General features: G+C 38.2%; 1 protein-coding gene across 3 annotated transcripts in view; it reads right to left on the bottom strand.

Annotated features, from left to right (window-relative positions):
- Positions 1-14,281: 14,281 nt before the first annotated feature.
- The window catches only part of LOC141400731 (putative methyltransferase NSUN7), a 617,414-nt gene continuing 604,799 nt past the window's right edge, over positions 14,282-26,896 (bottom strand). For all 3 annotated transcript variants that reach the window (XM_073980175.1, XM_073980177.1, XM_073980176.1), the window contains 2 exons: positions 14,657-14,785; positions 14,282-14,593 (listed from right to left, as the gene is read on the bottom strand). In XM_073980175.1, coding sequence (XP_073836276.1) covers positions 14,498-14,593; positions 14,657-14,785 — 225 coding nt within the window. In that variant the 3' untranslated portion in view covers positions 14,282-14,497. The remainder of the gene's footprint in view (positions 14,594-14,656; positions 14,786-26,896) is intronic.

Genomic DNA, 26,896 nt, shown 5'->3' with positions numbered 1-26,896 from the left:
GTGCAAAAAGAAAACATCGGTCGTATAATAAAAAAGACAGTGATGAAAAAATTTACGGAATTTTGAACAATAATTCAAAAATATATAAACAACTAAGCAAACCACCGCTTGTAAAAAGTAAAATAATTTTACACGGTTTCGGAAAGAAATTAATACCTGTCCTGGGAGAATTGCATACTAAAGTGAAATACGGACAAAAAAAGAAGAAGGGACATTTATTGTTGTGAACATTGAAAATAGAGAAAATCTTTTCGGAATTTATTTATTTAATAATTTCGGATTTCAAATAAAACAAATTAATAGTGTCACAGAAAACCATAAAGCAAAAATTAAATACTTGTGTAATAAATACGAATCAGTTTTTGATCCCGCCCTGTGTACCGTAAACGACTTTAAAGCAAATATTCGCCTAAAAGCAGATGTAAAACCGCAGTTTTTTCGAAGTAGACAAAATCCATTCGCACAAATGCCAAAATTTAAAGAGGAAATCGATAGACTCATGAAATCAAATATAATTAAACCAGTGAAATATAACCAGTGGGCATCACCCATTGTAATCGCTCAAAAGCCAAATAACGCAATACGAATTTGTGGTGATTTTAAACTTGCAGTTAATCAACAAATTAAAATCGAACAATATCCTTTACGACTCGTGAAAGTTTACTACATACAATACGAAATAGAAAATATTTTTCAACCACCGACCTGAAAGACGCTTATCTTCAAATGGAATTAGATGACGAATCTAAGGAAATTATGGTAATCCACACACCTTTGAGACTTTTTCAATACTAAAGATTGCCCTAAGGTATCGCTAGCGCTCCTGCTATTTTTCAAAAATGCATAGAACAACCTTTAATCGGTATCGATGGATGTGCTAATTATATTGACGATATAATTATTTCTGCTTCCACAATTAAAGAACATTTCGAACGCCTAGAAAAAGTGTTAAGCATTCTACAATCCAAGGGGATTAAACGCAGACTTTCAAGATGAATTACCTCTAATAATTGCAACCGACGCTTCACCTTTTGGAATCGGAACCGTCATTTTCCATCTATATCCTGATGGAAGTGAAATACCAATAGCCTTTGCATCAAAAATATTGGATAAACTTCAAGTTAAATATAGCCAGATCGAGAAAGAGGGTCTAAGTATAATATTTGGTGTTCAACGTTTTCACCAATATCTCTACGGAAGAAAATTTACTTTAATTACGGATCATAAGCCTCTAGTAAACATATTCAGCCCGAATAAACATCTACCTACAGTGACAGCTCACCGATTGCAACGGTGGGCTATCATTCTGATGACATATACTTATGATATAACGTATCGGAAGACTACATAACATGGTAATGCAGACTCTTTATTACGGTTACCATGTGAAGATCATCAACCTTTTGATCAAGAAGAAGCCTGTTACAACATTACTTTCGATGAATTTCCAATCAATCCTAATGAGATTCGCAGATGTTTAGAAAATGATGCAGTACTCAAACGTGTACGAAATTTTGTGTTACATGGATGGCCGGAAAAGTTATTGCAGCATCATATTCACCTCAAACCTTACTTCAACAGAAGACACTCATTAACAGTTCAGAATCATTTACTTTATCTTCAAATTGATTTTGTTCGAGTGGTTATTCCAGATGCCCTTAAACAAAAGACTGTAAAACTTCTATATGATGGACATTGGGGTGTAGTGAAAATGAAGCAACTAGCCAGACTACATGTATAGACAACGATATCACGCACTTGCTTCAAGATGTTCAATATGCAAAAACGAAAATCAATCGCCTTCAAAACAATTTAAAAGTTGGCCTACAGTAACCAAACCTTGGCAACGTCTTCACATCGATTTTGCTCGGCCTATTTTCATCTCCATGTGGATCATATGCGTAGACGCATTTTCTCAGTTTCCTTACGTGACGCAGATGTCTACTACACCAACAAAAGATACAATAGCAACCTTATCAGCAATTGTTTCAATTGAAGGAAGTTCGAATTTCGCCAGCAACTAGAGAATAGCTTCAGCCCCGATTACTTATGCATTTCATCACCAAGTCAACAGCCTGTTATTGAATCTCAGTCTGAAATCTCCAAGCAGCCTAATCAACATCAACAAACAGCAGAAGAGCCATTAATCGAATATCCAACAACAAGCCGTAGTACTGATGACAATACTGATGGTCCCAGACGAAGTACAAGAAGAAGAAAAGAAGTATCTCGTTATTCACCTGAACCTTTTCGTAAATAATATATTCATTTCAAAATATTTTGCCTTAATTGACAAAACATTACCACCCTTCTTACTTTGTATTTTCTGGGGGGAGTAATGTTATATATTTGACTTAATTCATTTTACATATTACATACAATAAATTACAACTGTGTTATTAGTATAAGTGATCTATGATAGTCAGAAGTAATGCATAAATAAAACTTGTTTCCGACATTTGCTCCGAATTCGTAACGAAATCGGAATAAAAGTTGGGTATATTTGAAGGGAAAGGTCTAAATTAGAATACTGTGTGCAATGTTAAAATTGTTCTGGACCGAAATAATTTTGATAGCTAGTGGTCGATGTTAGAAAAAAATCAAAATTACTTTGATGTGTATACTTTAATAAAAAATCATTTCAAGGTGCGATTAGTTGCGATAAATGAAGTCCATTTTTTAGGCTTCATCAAATTCGGAAATATTTCATATTCGGCTGGTACAAACTTAATTCTAAGAAACAAAATTTTGAGCCGATTTGCCTGAAAATTTGGTATTTTTATTTTGAGAGTCCAGAGAATATTTCAACCAAACAAAGGTCCACGTTGGGGGCTATGCTCATATACATATTGATCGCTACCAATATCATAATTTCAAGGGTAATGATGAAGTTAAGCCAATGGGGGAATACTCCAGACTTAAGCAATCATTTGATTGAATCTTCAACTAAAACAAAACAAACAAAAACAGCGATGTTACTTTAACTCACAGAAATCGATGGTTTCTTAGTAGAATCGTGCTTGCAAATATTTTGTTCTGGTGTTTTTTTGGGAAAGCCGAAAAGTGAGCATCATTCTCATTAACATGATGCTTAAAGAGTTCAGGTTTTCACTAGAAAAATCATCATTTTAAAAACAGAAAAGCCAATTGATAATTCCCTTCGCCGGGATGAAATCATGATATTGGTAGCGATCACTAAATTTTGCAGGCTGTCAGTGCGTTTTGTAAACATTACTCTCAAAGGTAATGATGAAGTTAAGCCAATGCACGATGGGGCCAATGACAGGTTTTCGAGGCAACAAATCACTGGGGCAAGCTAGACCTTCCAAATTTTGTACAGATATTTATAATGGGCTTAGAAACTAATATGCCAAATTTGGTTCATATCGGTTCATATATACATATAGATCCCGTATATATGTTCGTCCGATTTCAAGTAATTGATGGACCAAACACGCAAATTCTGCCCAATTTTTATGCGATTTGGGAAATACCACGGAATTAGGACTACAAATAAGTTTGCCAAGTTATATTGAAATCGGCTCAGATTTTGATATTGCTCCCATATATATTTTCGCCCGATTTTAGATATTTGGTCACCAATCCCGCTATGTATGTCCAATCTTGATGAAATTGGAAATGTGTGACGGATTTTGGTATAGAAACATTTTTGGCAAATCATATTGAAATCGGTTCATAATTGGATATAGTTCGCCCGATTTATGATTGATCAAGCATGCAAATTCCATCAAATTACAATAAAATTTGGAAAATGTTACGGAATTCGGACAACAAACAAGCTTTTTAAGTTATATTGAAATCGGTTCAGATATAGAAATAGCTCCCCTATATACATATGTTCAAATTTCATGGTTTTGTCTGTGGTTTGTTATAAGTTAATAAAACAAGTTTCCAAATTTAGTAAAAATCGACTAAGATTCCGCCACAAAAGCCAAAGTTTGTCTGCGATATCTTGGAAATTATATATTATTATTATATACATCTATTAAATTTTTCCGAAACCCAATTGATAACATTAATGGGTTTCCGATTATTCTCCAACCAAAACATAAAAATGTCCATATTTTTAACTATTTCGACATCTGAAATCAGATTTTTATGAAAAGGCGCAGCTGGGCGCAGCTAATTTTTCCACAAAATGATAGTACACATTAATACCTTTCACCACATATATATAATATCCTAGATCTGAAAAGTTATACTCCAGAGAACACATGGATAACAAAGCAAAATACTCCAAAAAAGACATAACAGCTTAACTCAAAAATACATTTACCACACATAACATTTTTATTATTTCTTAACACTATCTTATTTTACATACCCATTCAAGAGCTTTCCATGTTTAAAAAATATAAAAATGTTTAAATGTTCTTTTTGGCGCCTAAAATGCTTTCACTTCTTATTTATAATGAATGTCGGAAAATGATGCATAAGAAAATATGTCACCATTGCCAGATCAGTATGTCGCTATGATGTTACCAGATTGATTTATTTTTTTATTTTTAGTGATTCAGAGTGTTGGCAATCGAAATCCGTTATTATTTTTTTCAAATTGTTCACTTCAAAAATTGACTTTTTGCCTCGAAAACCTGCTATTGGCCCCATCGTGCAATGGGAGAATACTCCAGACTTAAGCAATCATATGATTGAATCTTCAATTAAAACAAAATAAACATTAATAATATAAGTATATTCAACTTGTGGATTTGTTATTTTATAGAGTAGACGACTATAAGCTTTACAATTGGAACCCTATGGTACCACCGCAGGGATTTGGTTAAGGCTATATTACACCAACCATCAATGTGTGCTGACACTTTTTTAGGCATATCGCAATCTTTAGGTTTCGCATTTTCCATACAACTTTTAATATTTCCGTTCATAGCCCATGTACATTTTTGTATGACACAACATATAAATGTAAACAACATAATGTAAAAAACGTAACAATCACTATTTATTTTGCTAAAATGTCTAATCACATATTTTAATTATTTTTTTTTTTTTTGGTTAAACTGGTCACTCTAAGTATACAACATGTAGATGCAAAACACATGTACTGCTCGGACATGGACTGAAAATTCCTTAAACAGCAAATCATGAACCACTTCATTGGATAAGACAAATATCACCACTTGTCATTACCAGCAATTTTTTAAAACAAAATTTTCTCTTTCATATCTTTTAAGTCTAAACTCCATGGCCAAGGATTATTACATTTTTAGAATAAAAAATAAAAAAATCAATGAATTTCTTTTTTGTGTTATTACTTCACATCAAAATTAAAATCCGTTAAAAACTACTGTGACTTTCATATTTCTTTCAATAAATGTAAAGATTTCATTCAATTTGGAAAAGGTTTCTTTTATTTTGAAAATGCTATATTAAAATGTTTATTTTAATGACAATTATCACTAATTCTATTGGGATATTAAAAATATGTAATCAGCATATCAAGACGACTAGCAGATCTTGATATCAGTATAGCATATAGCAAAAAGCATCTGTTAAGTAGTAGTGATAATACGCGTATAGCTTTTTGTTTGTTTTTTGGACGGCGTTTCTAGTGCAGATTGTTGGCGGTGTCGTGGGAATATTTTCATTTATTCTTCTTCTCTCTCACACACACCCACAACAAGCAACGGTTTTGCATGTAAACATTAGTAAATATGTAAACAATTTCAACAGCCAAATAAGCAAATTGAGTTGCTTTTGGATTGCAATTTTCTAATCTGTCATTATTCGAGGGAACATTAAAACCGACGAAGCACTTCCTTCCACGTGTATCGGGAAAAAGTTTTAAGCATGTTTGTGCATGTTGTACAAAGTTAAAAATGGAACAGGTACATAAAACATAACTAAAAACAATTGTACATATATGGATGAATATTGCGAAAAGACTGTTTTCTGTGTCCCGAGACATTTAGGGTTAAAAATACAGAAAAAAATTAAATTTTTAGAAACGGAATAAGTAAAACAAAATGTCCTTTAACGAGGTCCAAAAATCAGAATAAAATATTTTACATAATTATATGCACAAAATTGGTCGCAAGGTGCAATACGTCATTACCGTGCCGTGTCCCCAATCGTTTTGTGTTCAAAAAACACTGATATTCATTAATTTATCAAAATAACTTATATAAATGAAGTACGCCGAGTTATTCTAGAAGAATGAACCAACTAAATTTTGATTTCATAAATATAATAGTTATTTTTAAATTTTGTTTTTGAGTCGATTTAGTCCTGTCCCAGTTTTTTTCTCAGTCCTGTGCGCCAATGTGTTTATTAACGACAATTCCCGTTAGTTTTAAAGATAATCGACAGAAGTGAAAAATATGAATGTTCCCGAAAATTTTTCATTCCCATGCTGAGTATTTTTTCCCTTATTTATATTATAATTTTTAAATTGATGGTCTGTATTAAATTATTTTTCTTGTCTGTATTAATTATTTTAAATTCTATAAAAAATAAGATTTGCTCATTTAAATCCAAAAATACTGATGTTTCCATCTTTGCCGTGTCGTCATTACCATGCGTATTTTCTAACTATGGTAACGACAAAAATAAAAAAATGGCCATTTTCGCACTTTGCCGTTTTCGACCCCAAAAACAAGCCTTTTCGCGATATTAAAACATATGAACTAGAGAAAATAAAACATACATGTAGCAGAACTGACAGAACATTGCTTTTAAACATGCTTATCTTTGTCTTCGTACTTAGTTGACTGGACCTCCAGATTTTATATATGCAAACCCGCAAAAGCGGCTTTAGCCTTTCCGATGCAGTTTGATATTAATATATCACCCGACCTCCATCTCCATGTAAGATACGTCACACTTTCTGACAGGCCATGTCTGTGTGTGACGCATAACGAGAAAGATGAACTCTTGACTTTCTACTGAAGACAGTTATGTTGGTGTTTGTGGTTAGATAACCTAGTTCCCCCGCCGGGGGTAACAATCTTGGTGCGATGCGGGGGCTTAAGGTTACAGTTTCCACACTCAACACTCTGGAAGTGTTGAGTTGGAAAACTGTTGCCGACCAAAGGTTATCCAAGTACCGGTATCCTACTTATTAGAGACCCCCTAACGCCGGGGTGTCAAGCGAACCCGTCCCATCGGTGTATTAAGGTTTGCAGTTAGGGTACCAACTGTGTTAGAACGGAGCCTCGTTGATACCTGGACATCTCAACGCAGTAATGACTTAGTTGTCAAGTCCTTGCCATGGTACAGGAGAGCTATGTCATGGTGGACCTCACTTCCCCCATTAAATCTATGACGCATGGAGAACAAAAATATAAACAAAAAAACAATTAAAACAAATCCGATTGATGACAGCAGGTTAACTCTTCAAATTCAACATTTTATACCAAGTCTGGGGCAACCCAGCCAACGGTTGACGGGACGGTAGTGTCGGGAGGAGACGGACATATGGTACCAACTCTAGGAGCTGTCACTGACAGTTTGGCTGAGCAAAAGCGGAAACTCCTGGAGATACTGATTAAGATTAATCTCAAGGTAGTGAGAAAGATCGAAAGATCTCACCCTCACTGACCCAAGAGAAATCCTGATATCAGTAAGCTTTCTCTCTTAACGGCTAATGAAGAGGTTAATTCAATGTCTACATCGACTCCCACAACCCCCAATAGCCAAACCGGGAGCGATGCTGACATGATACGAAAACCATAAAATGAATCGCCTGAAAGATTTCTTCAAAGGTATGTCCCGCCACACAGAAAGGACAAACCTCAAAGGAGAAGGCAGTTAAGTCGAAGGGGAGGAATCATAAGAGCTGCAAATCTGGGAAGTCCGACCGAACACCGGCCTCCGCACCTGGGGGAGCACCTACCAAACTCAATCCATCTCCACCAAAAAGTGCGGTGAAGAGATATAGGTCAATGGAGGAGGCACTCCCGAGTGCTAAGAGACCCACTCCAGGTCAACAACCCAAAATCCATACCTCCCCGGGCGGTTGCCCTAAGACTGGGAACAGGAAATATGCCGCAGCCAGTTCATCCTCACAAGCTAACTTGGGCCAAAAGGAATCTTTCGGTTCTCATCTTAAGAGCAACAGCAGGGGAAAAAGAACGAGCAGACCGATGGTGCCGGACGAGTTGCGAGCAGCGGTCATCGATAGATCTGACCCTGATTGGATAATCAGAGAGGATCGATGGCTACTTATCGAAACTCGTCTGCGTGACATCGTGTTCTCAGGCGAAGGGGAACCTCCGAAGCACACCCAAACTGGCAGTGCCGCTCCATACAGAGCGTTAGGGTCATCTGTTGTGAAAATAGGGAATCTCTGGATTTCCTCACTTCCACGATAGAGGGCCTTGGCGAACTCTGGGAGGGGTATCAACTGGCAGTCGTTGGTGTCAAAGAGGTCCCTTTCAGAAGAGTGTTGTCAGAATGGGTGCCACCTCCACCTGTGGATCCCGCACGCATACTGACTATACTCAGCAGACAAAACTCCGATCTTCGGACCAGCACATGGAATCTGGTCAGCCACAATCCGGAAAATGGAGTTGTTGCCACCAGGGTGTCAATAGACACTCAGCGGCAAATTTACCTGAAGACTCGAGAGGGCAAACTACATTTTGGTCTAGGATGGATCAGATTCCGCCTATGACGAAAGTAGTGGAGGAACGGAAGCAGCAGCCGCTTCGCATAATGCAAATTAATCTGCATCACTGCAAAGCGGCTGCTGCTGAACTTCTTCTAGCCCTCAAGAAATCCGAAGTTGACATCGTCTTAATCCAGGAGACCTATTTATACACAAATAAGGGTGCTGAGTTAATCGATAGCAACAACACCACCTTCGCCACACCGAACGGGGACAAGGTAAGAACCTGTGTAGTTGCTAAGAAGAGTCTTAAACTAATATTTCTCTCTAATTTCAGCGGAGGTGATATTACTGCTGTAAGGATGGAATGCTGTTCCCAGAGAGTCACCATATTCTCGTCCATTTACATGCCATTCAAGAGCCCTGACCCACCGGGCAAAGACGTGGAGAAGCTCGCCAAAGAGATGGGTAGCACTTGTCTCATCATCTTAGGATGTGATGCCAATGTTCACCATTTCCACTGGGGCAGCAGAGACACAAATTTCAGATGTGAGTCCGTATTCGAGTATATCTTAAAACATAATCTTAGAATATGCAGCAGGGAAACGAATACACTTTTCAAAATAGAATCAGGGGGGAGGTTATAGACATAACCCTCATTAATAAAGACGAATCCCTTATCAGTGACTGGAGGGTATCGGAAGAATGCTCCTTTTCGGATCATCGGAAGATATTCTTCCAAGTCTCTGTTAATGGTATTCGACAGCCACCATTTAGAACTAGCAAGCTCCAAGCTGGGAGTATCACGCTACCGCCAAACAGCCACAGAGGTTAATAGTGCAGTGAAGCATGTGACAGAGGTCTTGGTGGACAGCTATGAGACCGCCTGCCCACTCACTTACCCAGGCAGAAGATGTCAACCGGTCTGAGGGTCGAAAGATCTGGCTAATCTCAGAAAGAGTAGCAGAAGACTCTATAACAAAGCCAACAAAACGAAGCTGCCCACAGATTGGGAGAACTACAAAGTATCTTTCAATAAGTACAACAGCGTAATAAAGATAGCTAAACGCAGATCATGGGTCTGCTTTAGCGAGTCTATAGAGGGAGTAAAGGATGTAGCAAGGTTCCGTATAGTACTATCAAAGGACCCCAAATCCATCGGAAGTATCAAACTAGATGATGGCACATGGACTAACTCCGGTATGGAAACTCTGCATCTCCTAGCCAAAACCTACTTTCCCAACTGCATGGATGCACCAGATCGCTCAGCCTATGTGCAACCGAGCCACAGGGGAAGTGAGTGTCATCGAGGAGATTATAAGTCACACAAAGATAGTTTTGGCGATAAACACTTTTAAGCCTTTTAAATCACCTGGTCCAGATGGTATCTTCCCTGCAATGCTACAAAATGCACTGGAGGTGTTGACTCCACACCTGGATCACATTTTTAGGGCCTGTCTACGTCTATCGCTTACTCCGGTTCTGTGGAGGGCGGTCACGGTGACATACATCCCCAAAGCGGGGAAGTCAAGTCACACACTTCCTAAAGACTATAGACCAATCAGCCTATCTTCCATTCTATTGAAAATCTTAGAAAGATTGCTTGATCTAGGAATAAGGTCCAAGCTTGGAAGCAGTGTTATAAATCCTGCCCAACACGCCTACATCAAAGACAGATCGTTGGAGACTGCACTAAATGAAGTCGTTGGTTCAATCGAGAGGAATATGATGGGCTCAAATTATACGTTAGCAGCGTTTCTTGACATAGAAGGCGCCTTTAATAACGTCAATTTCGAATCCAACCACAATTCACTCTTGAACTTAGGTGTTTCCACTATACTGATCAATTGGATCGATGGAATGCTTAGCGGCAGGATAATCAATTCAACTATCGGTGAGACCTACATTCGGAAGTCTGTCACCAGGGGCACACCTCAAGGTGGCGTACTATCTCCACTGCTGGGCTCCTGGTGATTAACGAAATACCTAAGGAATTTGAGAAACTACGTATAAAAACAATAGCTTATGCTGATGACGTGGTCATAATGATCAGCAAACAAACGCTATCGGAACTCATGCAAGGAGCTCTAGTCAATTCACCAAGATGGGCACACAACAATGGACTTGGGGTGAACCCATCAAAGACAGAGCTGGAGCGAACAAGAAAAAAGTCAAATCATTCACCCTACCAACGCTGGATGGAGTGGCCCTAAAGCTCTCTCTAGAGGCCAAGTACCTTGACATTATCCTGGACCATCAACTAACATGGAAATGGGATGTCGAAGAACGTGCCAAGAGAGGCCTTATAGCCCTTTATTCATGCAAGAAGTCATATACTGTATTTTTACGACCATAGTTCGCCCTATTCTGACTTGTGGTTCATTGGTATGGTGGAATGCATTAAGTAAGACATCCCTTCTCCACAAGATTAATACCGTTCAAAGAGCGGCATCTCTCTTATTTACCCGTGCCATGAAAAGCACTCCACAGGCTGCCCTCAATGTATTATTGGATCTTCATCCGATGTATCTCGTGGTGCAAGAGTTGGCAGCAAAGAGTGCTCTCCGACTCAAGGAGATAAGCTCACGGCGCAACTTCGACTATGGCCACGCTGTTATTTTACGACGATCTGGACTATCAGTGGGATCAGAGGTAACCAGTGACTATATTTCACCACAATTACACTTCGACGAAATTTAAGACAGAGAAGCCTGGACCCACAACTCCCCACCTCTACCCGGTATAGAGGTTTATACCGATAGCTCCAAGATGGAAAGGGGAACAGGAGCGGGCGTCTACAGGGATGCCCTCAACTTACGGATCTCGTACAAGCTAAGCGAAAATTGTAGCGTCTTCCAATCCGAAATCTTTGCGGTCACGGAAGCAGCAGAGTTGATAAAAGAACATGGAAGGGGACATAGCTGGACCGGTGACTATCTATGTGGATAGTCAAGCGGCCCTAAAATCACTTAGATCCCACTCAATCAAGTCTGCTGCGGTCTGTCACTGCAGGAAAGCTTTGGAGGCCCTAAGATCAATCGTTACCTTCTGCTGGGTCCCGGGGCACTGCGACATCGAGGGAAATGAAAAAGCGGATGAACTGGCGCGTAGCGGATCTGAGTCAAACGACATCGAAATCGATAACTCAATCAACCCACCCTTGTATCACTTCACGCGGCTCCTAGAACAAGTATACAGGGTCAGGCTGGTCAGATTCGGAACAACGAACCTGGCTGTAAGGTATCAAAGGCAATCTGGCCCAACCTCTCCAAACGGAAGACCACTTCTGTACTCTCTATGAGAAAATCCGACCTGAAACTAATGGTTGGAGTAATCACGAGACACTGCAGATGACTCCACGGACTACAGCAGATTATGCGAAGATGAAGAAGAAACAGAGACGATTGAGTACTTATTATGCCGTTGTCCAATGCTCATGAATAGGAGAATTCAAACAATGGGTGCACATAAATTAACATCTCTAACAACATTCTGCCAAGCCGAGCCGACAACACTGCTTCTTCACGCCAAAGGTCTGAAGTGGCTTCAACATAAACGAATTACAGCACCTTAATATGGCAAACCCTCTTGACTCGCTCTCCTATCTGAAATAATTTCTCAACTGTCTTTCAGTCCATAGCACTTACTTAATTATTCTTACTTCTTTCCTAGATACCTTCTATGCAATTTATTTCTTTTCTCCAACCCACACTCTAGGATGAACACAATGGACCATAAGGTCTCCGAGTGGAGTGGCTGTCCAACACGACAGCTGCGCGTCCTTTAACCTAACCTAGATAACCTAGTTATAGCGATTACATATATGTAATGCATTTGTAGTGACGCAGAAATATACTATATATCACAATAATTGTTCTCATACGACAATATTAACAGCCTGTTTATGTATGTCGCACAAACACCAATGCGAAAGGAAGGCAGTCACTCACTTCCGTCTAAAATGGCGTTCATATATTTCGCAAACTACCGTGCGATTGCCGAAAAAATAGTCTTTTAAGAGTCGTTTTGGTGGCCAAAAACTGATTAACTCACTTGTACGATCAGGACTCGAAAGTGACTCCCTCCATTGATTAAAAAGAGTTCAATTTAAAATGCAATAACAAAATGTATATCAATGGAAAATAATTCATTGAGGCCTGTAAAGTGTGACTAGTTTTTTCGTTTATTGTCACATTTTGATCATCTGAAGATTGAAAACATGCTTAATCAAAAAAGGATTATGCAGTTGTTTGAGAAGTGATTACAATTATGTGTCTTCTGATCAGACTTTGAACAGATAGGTGATTAAACACTGTTTGTTCTGTTTGGTTGTATGTAATTCTCATATACAATTTCTGCAAAACTTTGATATAAATGGCAAGTATAATATTAAGAGTATTGACAAACACAACACATGTCTAGGGTTTGCCAAGTGAAATGAAGAAAGTTAATTAAGAAACAACACACAAAATACCGCAACATAAAGGGATAATTAAAAATCATAACAAAGCAAAAAGAAAATCAAAGAAACAAAAAACAAAACAACTGACTTATAAATGACTCGTTAAGTACTAATAAACAATTATAAACATGAGTCAAAAAAGACTCGAAACAGAGTCACAAATTAATCAACAAATCACCAATAAATGATTAAAATACGACTCGAAAAAGACTTTATAAAAATGTCGAAAATTACTCTAATCTAATGCAGAGGAAGACTCATATGTGATTTCTTTAGAAGAGTCGCGCAAGGTTACGTTTTTCTCCCGACAAAAGAGTCTTTTATGATCAGAAAATGCGCTCATATTCCAGCTTTTTAATCGCGCACTCGGGTCAAAAAAGACTCGAATTTGATTAAAAATTTCAAAAATGCTGGCTGGGTTGTTTTATTTGAGAAAAGGTATTTTGAATTATTCCGGGAACCTCCATTATGCGGGATAGAAAAGAAATTTTGGTATTTTTTCCATTTCCTCTATATTTTGTTATAATCTTCTGTATCCGGGAGTAAAAGCACACGCTCTTATTAGTTTGATTAAGCAAACAAAGGGTAAACAAAAAAAAAAAACTGGAAAATTCTCTACTTTTACACAATTTTTGTATTTATCGTATCAGAAAAATCTTGGGACAAAGTCAATTCAGATTGATAGAAGATAATATCATCTTCCTTCTAAATTTTGTGGATTAACTTAACAAATATAATAAAAATTGCAGAGCTTATTATTATTGTACAATACTTTGTCATTTTTGCTTAAAAATATATTCAAACATTGCCTCTATTATCCGGAAAAATCGATTATCCGTTATCCGACCATCACGGATAATCGAGGTTCGACTGTATTTTTTTTTTTTAATTGATTTCTTCAAAATAATGAATAAAACCAAATTTAAAACGTGTCTATAAAATATTTTTTTGTTTCTTGCATAAATTTGATTTAAGATTTTCGGTGTTATTCGCGAGTTTAAGTTCTACTCGACAAATTTACATTGAAAAGTGTACGTTTACGTGTTATTTCGTATGGCTTATCGGTCGCATCGATTTTCGTTTCGAAGGTGTTTACATGAGCAGAAAATGATTTTTTCCCACTTCGGAACCGCAGGAAACCTTTCTGTCGACGTACATGAACAGGCTGCTAGTTTGGGAGTGAGGTTAAAGAGAAAGTATCATACTGTGGGTAAATAAAAAACTATTACGTATTTTATCAACATTTTTATATAAATCACAGCTACAACAGTATATGAAAGGTGTTAATAAATATTAGAGTTGTGCCAATTGAACTATGTTGACGACCTAGTTCACTATCTAGTTCAATGGACACATTTATATGAACAAACTACGTATACTTAATATCACACGTTAGGTTGTACGACGTCGTTCAATTGCCCAAATCTAATAAAAATAAATCTTACTGCCTAAATATGTAACTCAATTATATTAATGGGGTAAGGCATCTTCCAGTTATGTATTTTGTGTTGTTGGTAATATCTTCGCATCCAGTTTTTCATTTCCTGCAATTAAAAATATGATAGGATACATATTCATAAAAATGTACATAAGTATATCATACTTACACAGACTTTATTTCTTCTCTTGCAAACACGACTGTAGTAGTCAAAACTCATTGGGAATTTGTGTTTCGATGCCCTTTTAAGATTGGATCTAATAGTACTGGCGGCCGTCGGAGTTCCCAATCGTGAAATCTAAAAATATGAACAATTATTATTTCTTTGAAGCTATGACTTGTTTATTTTTTGCGGAAATATAGTCATAGTCCAGTCTATAACTGAAAGTCTATATACATAAAAAATGTTTTGACACGCCTCTCGCCTCAATTTTGAAAATAGAAACAATTAAAAATGTATTGAAAACACCAACTTTTTCAGAATTAATGAAAAATATTAATGAAAAGTGTGAAAAACATTTAAAAAATGCATTTGAAAGGAAGATTATTGTCTGATCTGCTCAATCTAGTGTATATTGTGTGCGTTTTTGTTCAAATTTCTATAAGAAAAGAGTAACCAAGAGGTGAAAAAGAATAAATCAAGTTACTATGAATGACGAATGGCGTAATGGACGGTAAATTTTTATACATATATACAGTAGAAATCGATCACGGGACAGACCAAAATCGGACGCTATAAGCGATAGTCGTTATAAACGACATTTATGAAAGAGGTGAAATTATATTATGTATAGTGACTTTTGGTTTTAAATACACTGTTTTATTAATTAAACAAATAAATTCAATTAAATTTGTTTACTTTTTCATCTATAACAAATATATTACGAATGTAACTGATAGGTTTAAGTTAATTTAGTTTAATTTCCGTTAATTTAAAAATTTGAATTGTAACGTAAAATTTTATTACGCAGTTACTTTATTTAAGCAACAACAACTACTATGTCGAATTCCCTTCATCATTCTAGTTCTTACTTTACCTTTCATTAATGTGTTTTTTTTTGTTTTGCTTATAATCGTGGAATTTTCGTTTAGATTGCTACTTCTTGTATTTCTTGCATTTGTTGTTGTAATTACGGCATTAGTGTGCTTGTCCACTTGTATTGATCTTCGCCCATGTATGTGAGTATGGTTGTTCGCTTAGTGTGAATGTGCGTCTGTGTTCGTTGCACATATTCGAGGTGTTGCCAGATGTGTTCTGGAGAATTCTTGAACAAGGGGATTTTGAGATAAATACAGGCGAGATAGTTGTGTTTTAAGCGTTGAACTGAACAGATCGGTTAAAGAATAGCTGCGTGCTAACTAGAGACAAGCTGTGTGCTTAGTAATTAAAGTTCTTTCCGAATAAGTGTAATAAAGTAAATAAAGCATTGTAGAAACGTAATCTGAAACGAGCTCTGTTTTTTTGGTACAAATCGTACTGGGGAATAAAACAACGTCTACACGGAGATTAGTTAAATCTAATTCCGCAACAATATGTATAAATGAGTTAAAAACAAAATAATAAAAATTTCGATATTAAATTCATTCTTCAGCAGATATATTGCGTTAATAATGGATATGGTTCTATTTAAAAGAGTATGTTATTTATTTTGGACTTTTAATTTTCAATATAAGTTTTAAATTTAACTTAGCTCTAATTAGTCCGGTCAAAATAGACATTGAAATAGCAAAAATTCCCACAGAGCTGAATTTTGGTGGAGAGCTAGGGTTTGCTATTAGAAGCAATGTCCTAAAAGTCCCCATCGATCCCATGTGTGCAAAAAACATTATTCGGGGTCAAAGGTCAATTTTTAAGGGTTTTTAGGTTTTCGGATTTATTTTTTGAAAACGGTTGATCTAATCAAAAAGTGACTAAAGTAAATATTGTAGACAGAAAAATTATCTACAAGTTTGACCATAATAATTTTCTTCCTAGAAGGAACCATTCTTGAGATATAGCTGTTCTAAAAAACACATGATTTTTGTACACTTATAAGGGAAATATGCACATATTCAGACGAACCGGCTAAAATAAGCGAAGTAATCGGGTCTGTCCCCCAAAAAATATATATTTTCTTGAAGAGTGAAACTATAGCTATCTTCTAAAAAAAATTCCAACAAAATCGGGGTTTGTTTAGCAGAGTTATTCAATGTTAAAGTCATTTTATGCAAAAATAGCCCATTTAACCCACATGTATAATCGAAAGCCCAACGGGAACGGCCCCAACGAAAACTCTTCGATTTTTTTCAAGTTTTGTCCGACGGTAGGGATTGTTGCGCTGATTACGGAAATGTATAATTTTCAACGGTTGCGGATCCGGTTCGCCGGTTATTCGACCAGAAAGGCCAAATTTAAAAACCGGGTTAGACCCGATTCTACTGAACCGATTACTGCAAAGTGGATATCGTTTGAAAGCTTTAACCTGTTCGCCTCATAATGTACTTACGCGGCTAATTTTTTATTTGACCTTTAGATCGCGATATCTCGAAAATGGTAAGTCTTTTTTAAGAATCATGAAAAGCACTCTTGTAGGCAATTATTGAATCTACAACTTTTACTTTAGCCGGCTTTTGCTAAGTCTTACCGTTTTTGAGAAAAATTAAAAAAAAACTGAATAATGCCTCCAAAAATGACCTTTGACCCCGAATAACTTGTTTTGCACACATGAGATCGATGGGGACTTTTAGGACGTTGCTTCTAATGGCCAACCCTAGTTCTCCACCAAAATTAAGCTTTGTGGGAATTTTTGCTGTTTCCCCCTTATACGCATGTCTATTTTGACCAGACTATAATTTTTTAAAGGGTTGCCAAAGCACATTCTTTGCTTTAACATCTTCGATATGACGTTATAAGCGATGACGTTTTGAGTTTGGCTTTGAACGCTAACACGGCGTGACAACATTTTTCGATATGTTTTCAAAAAGAAAATATATTTTAGTAATCATTGATGCGTTTACAAAATTCGTTACATTGTACCCAGTTCTCACGACAAGCACTAACGAAGTCAAGGTAGCATTGTTAAAATATTTTGATTATTATAGAAGACCGTTGAGATGTATAACCGATAGAGGAAGTTCCTTTACATCAAAAGAGTTTTCAGAGTTTTTAGAAGAGAAGAATATTGACCATGAAAAGGTAGCGGTACATTCACCCCAAACAAATGGTCAGGTAGAAAGAGTTAATAGAACATTAGTAGGAATGTTAGCCTTAATTTGGCTAATTTGGCCAGTAGCACATGCGGATTGGATGAAACAATTAAGCAAAATAGAATTTGCATTTAATACTGTAAATCGGTCAATAGGGGGCACACCCAGTAAAGTCTTGTTTGGAATTAACCAGAGAGGGGAAGTAATAGATAAGTTGTCCGAATACCTAGATAAGTATTTTTTGGACCCCGGGGAGGGTGTTAAACATATAAGAGATAAAGCTGAAGCTAATATTGCGAGGTCGCACGATTATAATGAAATGTTTGTAAATTCATTTAAGGTTGGAGATTTTGTTGTAATCAGGAATGTAGATACTACTGTGGTTGTCAACAAGAAATTGCTGCCGAAGTTTAAAGACCCTACGTTGTACACAAGCCGCTGCCGAACGATACATACGTCATAAAAGATATTGAGAATTGTCAGATTACGCAAATCCCATACGATGGGGTAATAGAAGCCTGTAGCAGACATTGGAAAGCTGAGGACTCCGGTGGGGGCACCTAGTAAAATGTAATTAGTTTAACTATCTGGTGACCGGTCGGTCAGTACCGTCAGGTTAGCCGAGTTGTAGTAGAATTGTATTGATTGGCATCACTGTTTTTTAATAACCGTTTTAATGATTATTAATTACCGAGTAGTTCTTAAGATGTATTTGTAATTGGAGTAGAGAAAAGATAAAAAGAGAAAATAAAAAGTCATTTAGTTGAATAACGGCAATCTGACTACAAATTATAAAACCGTAGGAACAATAAAACATATTACACATATTCTCCCCCTGAGTGCCAGGAAAAGTCCTAAACACTAAAAAACATTCACAAAACAAAAAGCACAACAAGAAACAGTTGAACATGCAGTGTGTGTTAGAAATATTCGGTTTTCAATTTTACCAATAATAACACCTCAGTATTTTGGAAACCTTTGCCAATAACCAAAAAACCAAATACTGAAAAATATGTTGGCACTGTGGCAATTAAAAAATGTGTATAACATGGATCCACGGCAACCCTATAACCTAGAATAAGAAATAAAAGTTTGTTAACCCTGTTTTCGATGCGTCAAAAACATTCGTGTTTTCAACTTTTTTTTAAATATTTTGTTAAATGGCAGGTTATTATCGATCTTTTTCCGCAATTTGTATACAGTTTAATAAATACGAATAGAACCTTTGTTCCTGTGTGCCAAAATAATACATTTTACACCAAATTATTATACATAGGCGCCAAGGAAAAACGCTATCGTAGAAAAGGGAAGATCTGTTATATTTCATTATAAAAACGACAGAAATAAACAGAAACTTTGCTTGTTTCTGAATAATTAGTCGAACGTAGTGGAAAAGTCACAAAAACATAGAATAACAGATTTAATAAAACTAATAATTCAGCCAAAACTAATGATTGGTTGGGAAGTTAGTGGAATCTTGTGAAAAATTACTGCTAAACCGTCCTATTTTTTTTCCTGAAATTGGTCAACGGGCTTTAATCAGTTTACGAAGAATTAATCAACACTTATGGGTATTTTACACGACATGTATTTTACATATGTGCTGTCACTTTGCATATACATTTTTATATAAAAAATGACAACCCAATTAAAAAAACATATCTTGTAAAGTACCCATTGCATTAAAAAATAGTAAGGTAAAAAGCTTGTCATAGCCTTGTAACACATCATAAGTCATTGGAAATACATGTCTCCTAGAAGCTCGTTTTTACGTTTTGAGATTGAGTACACAGAATGGCCGGAAACACGGCGGTATTATGATTTTCCTTCTTAGGTAGGGTGGATAGGGGGAGGCGGATGACCGTACTAATTTGTTCTAGATCTAGGGAATTCATTTATGACTAAACCTGTTCCGGATCGGATTAGTACGATGACCTGCCTTAGGGAAATTTATTTTCCCCGCGGACAAAAAACTGACTATGGGGGTGTTCCCCTAAAACAAAAAACACAAATATGAAGAAAGTTGGACAATGCGGAAAAGTTACGGTGCAGGGCCTAATAAACCCAGTACCGGCGCGTGATGTTGATCTGCCTACGAGTCACACCCCGTCGTCATCATGCGATCGTGAGCAAATCTCTCCCACAGATGTGGGTGCCTTGGCACCTGTGGTCGAAGGTAATGCGACAAGCACACAGCCTAAGGGCAGATACAGGGAGGAAGAGACTGAGAAGCTAAGGGGAAGTTCATGATCGACCCAGCCTTCAGATACAGGTAGCGACTCAGACTCCAAATCCGATAGCGAAAGCAAAAATAATATAACCGTCATGGAAATCCCAGAAAAGGAGGAGGTCCACAAGATGGTAGACGAAGTGAGCGACAGCATTGCAAAGCTCACAACACACAAGAAGCAGCTGTCTGGTGCTCAACGACGCAAGTTCAGGAAGCTACGGGCAAGCAAAAAGGCTATATCACAGGATGCTCCCACAGGGAACATGAACACTCCCTCCACTTCTTCGGAAGCGGCGAAGAGGATCAGATCCCCCGAAGAGCAGAACACTGTAAAGCCGACGAAGAAGAAAAAGAGCTCCACATCCCCAAACGTTTCGAGTGCAAGTACCACGCAAAGGAGACTGTTCTGAGAATCCTTTCGCAGAGGGCGACAAAGTCAGCTCGAACGTGAAGAGGGTGTGCCCAGCAGCGGAATCGACTGCAGTGCCTGGGGATTCTGCGAAGAAATCCCGGACCCGGCAGATGAGAAAGAGGGCTGCGGAGACTGGTAGGGAGCCGCCATCTTATGCCAAGGTAGCCAAGAAACGCTACAGGCACGAAATCTGCTATGCAGTGATCGATACCAGTAGAGGTTCCGGAAAGCTACCCATCCATCTACCCGACCATCTTCCAGCAATTGAGGAAATGGTCAACAATAAAATATTGGATCACATAATGATTGGAGGTGATCCAATTCAAATTATCAGCAGCGGGGTCAAAGGGGACGTGATGGTGTTCCAATTTGCCCAGCATGCAAACGTTGCTGCCCTCAAGGATATTATCAGCAGCATAATACCTCCATGGGAAAGCGGCAAACTAAAGTTGGTGAGGAAAGTCCAAATTCCTCAACTAACAAAAACATCGGTATTCGTCAGAGGATGGGGCAGCAAGTTCGAGACGGAACGCATGCTCGAAGTCTTTGGTCGCCAAAACAAAGACTTGGACGTGAGGAGATGGGAGGTCTTCCACAGGGAGGAGCAGGAGGACGGAACTCTCCTTTTCTTCCTAGAAGGAACCATTCTTGAGATATAGCTGTTCTAAAAAACACATGATTTTTGTACACTTATAAGGGAAATATGCACATATTCAGACGAACCGGCTAAAATAAGCGAAGTAATCGGGTCTGTCCCCCAAAAAATATATATTTTCTTGAAGAGTGAAACTATAGCTATCTTCTAAAAAAAATTCCAACAAAATCGGGGTTTGTTTAGCAGAGTTATTCAATGTTAAAGTCATTTTATGCAAAAATAGCCCATTTAACCCACATGTATAATCGAAAGCCCAACGGGAACGGCCCCAACGAAAACTCTTCGATTTTTTTCAAGTTTTGTCCGACGGTAGGGATTGTTGCGCTGATTACGGAAATGTATAATTTTCAACGGTTGCGGATCCGGTTCGCCGGTTATTCGACCAGAAAGGCCAAATTTAAAAACCGGGTTAGACCCGATTCTACTGAACCGATTACTGCAAAGTGGATATCGTTTGAAAGCTTTAACCTGTTCGCCTCATAATGTACTTACGCGGCTAATTTTTTATTTGACCTTTAGATCGCGATATCTCGAAAATGGTAAGTCTTTTTTAAGAATCATGAAAAGCACTCTTGTAGGCAATTATTGAATCTACAACTTTTACTTTAGCCGGCTTTTGCTAAGTCTTACCGTTTTTGAGAAAAATTAAAAAAAAACTGAATAATGCCTCCAAAAATGACCTTTGACCCCGAATAACTTGTTTTGCACACATGAGATCGATGGGGACTTTTAGGACGTTGCTTCTAATGGCCAACCCTAGTTCTCCACCAAAATTAAGCTTTGTGGGAATTTTTGCTGTTTCCCCCTTATACGCATGTCTATTTTGACCAGACTATAATTTTTTAAAGGGTTGCCAAAGCACATTCTTTGCTTTAACATCTTCGATATGACGTTATAAGCGATGACGTTTTGAGTTTGGCTTTGAACGCTAACACGGCGTGACAACATTTTTCGATATGTTTTCAAAAAGAAAATATATTTTAGTAATCATTGATGCGTTTACAAAATTCGTTACATTGTACCCAGTTCTCACGACAAGCACTAACGAAGTCAAGGTAGCATTGTTAAAATATTTTGATTATTATAGAAGACCGTTGAGATGTATAACCGATAGAGGAAGTTCCTTTACATCAAAAGAGTTTTCAGAGTTTTTAGAAGAGAAGAATATTGACCATGAAAAGGTAGCGGTACATTCACCCCAAACAAATGGTCAGGTAGAAAGAGTTAATAGAACATTAGTAGGAATGTTAGCCTTAATTTGGCTAATTTGGCCAGTAGCACATGCGGATTGGATGAAACAATTAAGCAAAATAGAATTTGCATTTAATACTGTAAATCGGTCAATAGGGGGCACACCCAGTAAAGTCTTGTTTGGAATTAACCAGAGAGGGGAAGTAATAGATAAGTTGTCCGAATACCTAGATAAGTATTTTTTGGACCCCGGGGAGGGTGTTAAACATATAAGAGATAAAGCTGAAGCTAATATTGCGAGGTCGCACGATTATAATGAAATGTTTGTAAATTCATTTAAGGTTGGAGATTTTGTTGTAATCAGGAATGTAGATACTACTGTGGTTGTCAACAAGAAATTGCTGCCGAAGTTTAAAGACCCTACGTTGTACACAAGCCGCTGCCGAACGATACATACGTCATAAAAGATATTGAGAATTGTCAGATTACGCAAATCCCATACGATGTAGACATTGGAAAGCTGAGGACTCCGGTGGGGGCACCTAGTAAAATGTAATTAGTTTAACTATCTGGTGACCGGTCGGTCAGTACCGTCAGGTTAGCCGAGTTGTAGTAGAATTGTATTGATTGGCATCACTGTTTTTTAATAACCGTTTTAATGATTATTAATTACCGAGTAGTTCTTAAGATGTATTTGTAATTGGAGTAGAGAAAAGATAAAAAGAGAAAATAAAAAGTCATTTAGTTGAATAACGGCAATCTGACTACAAATTATAAAACCGTAGGAACAATAAAACATATTACACATATTCTCCCCCTGAGTGCCAGGAAAAGTCCTAAACACTAAAAAACATTCACAAAACAAAAAGCACAACAAGAAACAGTTGAACATGCAGTGTGTGTTAGAAATATTCGGTTTTCAATTTTACCAATAATAACACCTCAGTATTTTGGAAACCTTTGCCAATAACCAAAAAACCAAATACTGAAAAATATGTTGGCACTGTGGCAATTAAAAAATGTGTATAACATGGATCCACGGCAACCCTATAACCTAGAATAAGAAATAAAAGTTTGTTAACCCTGTTTTCGATGCGTCAAAAACATTCGTGTTTTCAACTTTTTTTTAAATATTTTGTTAAATGGCAGGTTATTATCGATCTTTTTCCGCAATTTGTATACAGTTTAATAAATACGAATAGAACCTTTGTTCCTGTGTGCCAAAATAATACATTTTACACCAAATTATTATACATAGGCGCCAAGGAAAAACGCTATCGTAGAAAAGGGAAGATCTGTTATATTTCATTATAAAAACGACAGAAATAAACAGAAACTTTGCTTGTTTCTGAATAATTAGTCGAACGTAGTGGAAAAGTCACAAAAACATAGAATAACAGATTTAATAAAACTAATAATTCAGCCAAAACTAATGATTGGTTGGGAAGTTAGTGGAATCTTGTGAAAAATTACTGCTAAACCGTCCTATTTTTTTTCCTGAAATTGGTCAACGGGCTTTAATCAGTTTACGAAGAATTAATCAACACTTATGGGTATTTTACACGACATGTATTTTACATATGTGCTGTCACTTTGCATATACATTTTTATATAAAAAATGACAACCCAATTAAAAAAACATATCTTGTAAAGTACCCATTGCATTAAAAAATAGTAAGGTAAAAAGCTTGTCATAGCCTTGTAACACATCATAAGTCATTGGAAATACATGTCTCCTAGAAGCTCGTTTTTACGTTTTGAGATTGAGTACACAGAATGGCCGGAAACACGGCGGTATTATGATTTTCCTTCTTAGGTAGGGTGGATAGGGGGAGGCGGATGACCGTACTAATTTGTTCTAGATCTAGGGAATTCATTTATGACTAAACCTGTTCCGGATCGGATTAGTACGATGACCTGCCTTAGGGAAATTTATTTTCCCCGCGGACAAAAAACTGACTATGGGGGTGTTCCCCTAAAACAAAAAACACAAATATGAAGAAAGTTGGACAATGCGGAAAAGTTACGGTGCAGGGCCTAATAAACCCAGTACCGGCGCGTGATGTTGATCTGCCTACGAGTCACACCCCGTCGTCATCATGCGATCGTGAGCAAATCTCTCCCACAGATGTGGGTGCCTTGGCACCTGTGGTCGAAGGTAATGCGACAAGCACACAGCCTAAGGGCAGATACAGGGAGGAAGAGACTGAGAAGCTAAGGGGAAGTTCATGATCGACCCAGCCTTCAGATACAGGTAGCGACTCAGACTCCAAATCCGATAGCGAAAGCAAAAATAATATAACCGTCATGGAAATCCCAGAAAAGGAGGAGGTCCACAAGATGGTAGACGAAGTGAGCGACAGCATTGCAAAGCTCACAACACACAAGAAGCAGCTGTCTGGTGCTCAACGACGCAAGTTCAGGAAGCTACGGGCAAGCAAAAAGGCTATATCACAGGATGCTCCCACAGGGAACATGAACACTCCCTCCACTTCTTCGGAAGCGGCGAAGAGGATCAGATCCCCCGAAGAGCAGAACACTGTAAAGCCGACGAAGAAGAAAAAGAGCTCCACATCCCCAAACGTTTCGAGTGCAAGTACCACGCAAAGGAGACTGTTCTGAGAATCCTTTCGCAGAGGGCGACAAAGTCAGCTCGAACGTGAAGAGGGTGTGCCCAGCAGCGGAATCGACTGCAGTGCCTGGGGATTCTGCGAAGAAATCCCGGACCCGGCAGATGAGAAAGAGGGCTGCGGAGACTGGTAGGGAGCCGCCATCTTATGCCAAGGTAGCCAAGAAACGCTACAGGCACGAAATCTGCTATGCAGTGATCGATACCAGTAGAGGTTCCGGAAAGCTACCCATCCATCTACCCGACCATCTTCCAGCAATTGAGGAAATGGTCAACAATAAAATATTGGATCACATAATGATTGGAGGTGATCCAATTCAAATTATCAGCAGCGGGGTCAAAGGGGACGTGATGGTGTTCCAATTTGCCCAGCATGCAAACGTTGCTGCCCTCAAGGATATTATCAGCAGCATAATACCTCCATGGGAAAGCGGCAAACTAAAGTTGGTGAGGAAAGTCCAAATTCCTCAACTAACAAAAACATCGGTATTCGTCAGAGGATGGGGCAGCAAGTTCGAGACGGAACGCATGCTCGAAGTCTTTGGTCGCCAAAACAAAGACTTGGACGTGAGGAGATGGGAGGTCTTCCACAGGGAGGAGCAGGAGGACGGAACTCTCCTTGTGGTCGGAATTGACCATCTCTCCATGGCTAGTCTGGCAAAGACTTCAAAGCAGGAAAGGCGGTAATCGGCGAAAACGAGGAAGCCAAACCAAATAGCGAAGAGGTTTTACCTCCCAGCAAAAATGAAAAGGGAGTCGATGCCGTAATCACCGACTCAAGAAGCCCGTTTACTGGAGGACCATCCAGATAAACCTCCATCGGAGCGAGACGGTAACCATGGCACTGATGGAGCAAATTAATACAGGTGAAATCCATATTGGCTTGATCCAGTAACGTTGGACTATTCAGAACAAGGTCTCTGGACTAAACCATATAAACTACCAACTGTTTTATGCAAATACGGGGTCTCGACCGAGAACCTGTATAATATGTCACAAAAACTTATGTTTTCTTTTCCCTCCAGAGTTGTCAACATCGGACGCAACTGTGCTGATGCTGGGGAATGACAATATATACCTTGCGTCAGTATATTTACCGTTCGATTCGCCGACACTACCACCTACGTCGGAGCTGCAGCGGTTGGTGAGGAAAGCAAAACAAACAGGTCACGAAGTACTAGTAGGTAGCGATGCTAACTCACACCACATTGCGTGGGGTAGTACTAATACTAACAAAAGGGGTCAAGCCCTTTTAGATTTCTTGAATACTAATGACCTGATAACCCTTAACATAGGAAATAAAGCCACCTTTGTGAACAAGATTTGGGGAAGAGGTATTAGATATAACAATATGCTCCGAATATCTTATAAACGATGTGCAGAATTGGAGGGTCTCGGAAGAGCATTCCTTCTCGGATCATCGGTATATAAGATTTGAACTAACACGGCCACCGCCGAAACCTATAAGTTTCCGAAATAAATCCAAAACCAATTGGATAAAATTTGGAAAGCTAATAAAAGATAGGCTAGGGCACGATAGATATGAATGCCTAAGCACGGAAGATATAGACAGAAATGTCAACACTATAACGGAGGTCTTAGTAAAGTCATTCGAAGAAAGTTGTCCCCTTCGAAAGAGAAAATCTGCCTACGAAAAACCCTGGATGACAGGTGAAATTCGTAACAAAGGCAAAGAGGTCCGAAGGCTTTACAACAGAGCTCGACGAAAGAATTTAGCTGTATTCTGGGACAACTATCACACAAAACTTAAAGAATACAACAAAATGACTAGAACAGCAAAGCGCAATTCCTGGAAACTTTTCTGTGAACAGGTAGACAGCGTAAATGATGTATCCAAAATAAAAAAGTTTCTATCGAAAACCCATACACAAACCGAGATCATGGTGAATGATATGGGAAATAAGATGGAAACAATCGAGGACACGCTGGGGCTTTCGATGAATACACATTTCCCGTCGAACACTGCGACGCACGCAGGGGTGCCGGTAGTTAGGGAATGTGTTACAGAAGAAGCACCAACAATTGATGAAGCGATGGTAAAGGATGCCATCAAGAGCTTCAAACCCTTCAAAGCAGCGGGCCGGA

The sequence above is a fragment of the Musca autumnalis genome, unplaced genomic scaffold (genome assembly GCF_047663935.1).
Source record: "Musca autumnalis isolate F117 unplaced genomic scaffold, ASM4766393v1 scaffold_4, whole genome shotgun sequence".
NCBI classification, from domain to species: domain Eukaryota; kingdom Metazoa; phylum Arthropoda; class Insecta; order Diptera; family Muscidae; genus Musca; species Musca autumnalis.
This window is presented reverse-complemented; position numbering and strand designations above follow the sequence as displayed.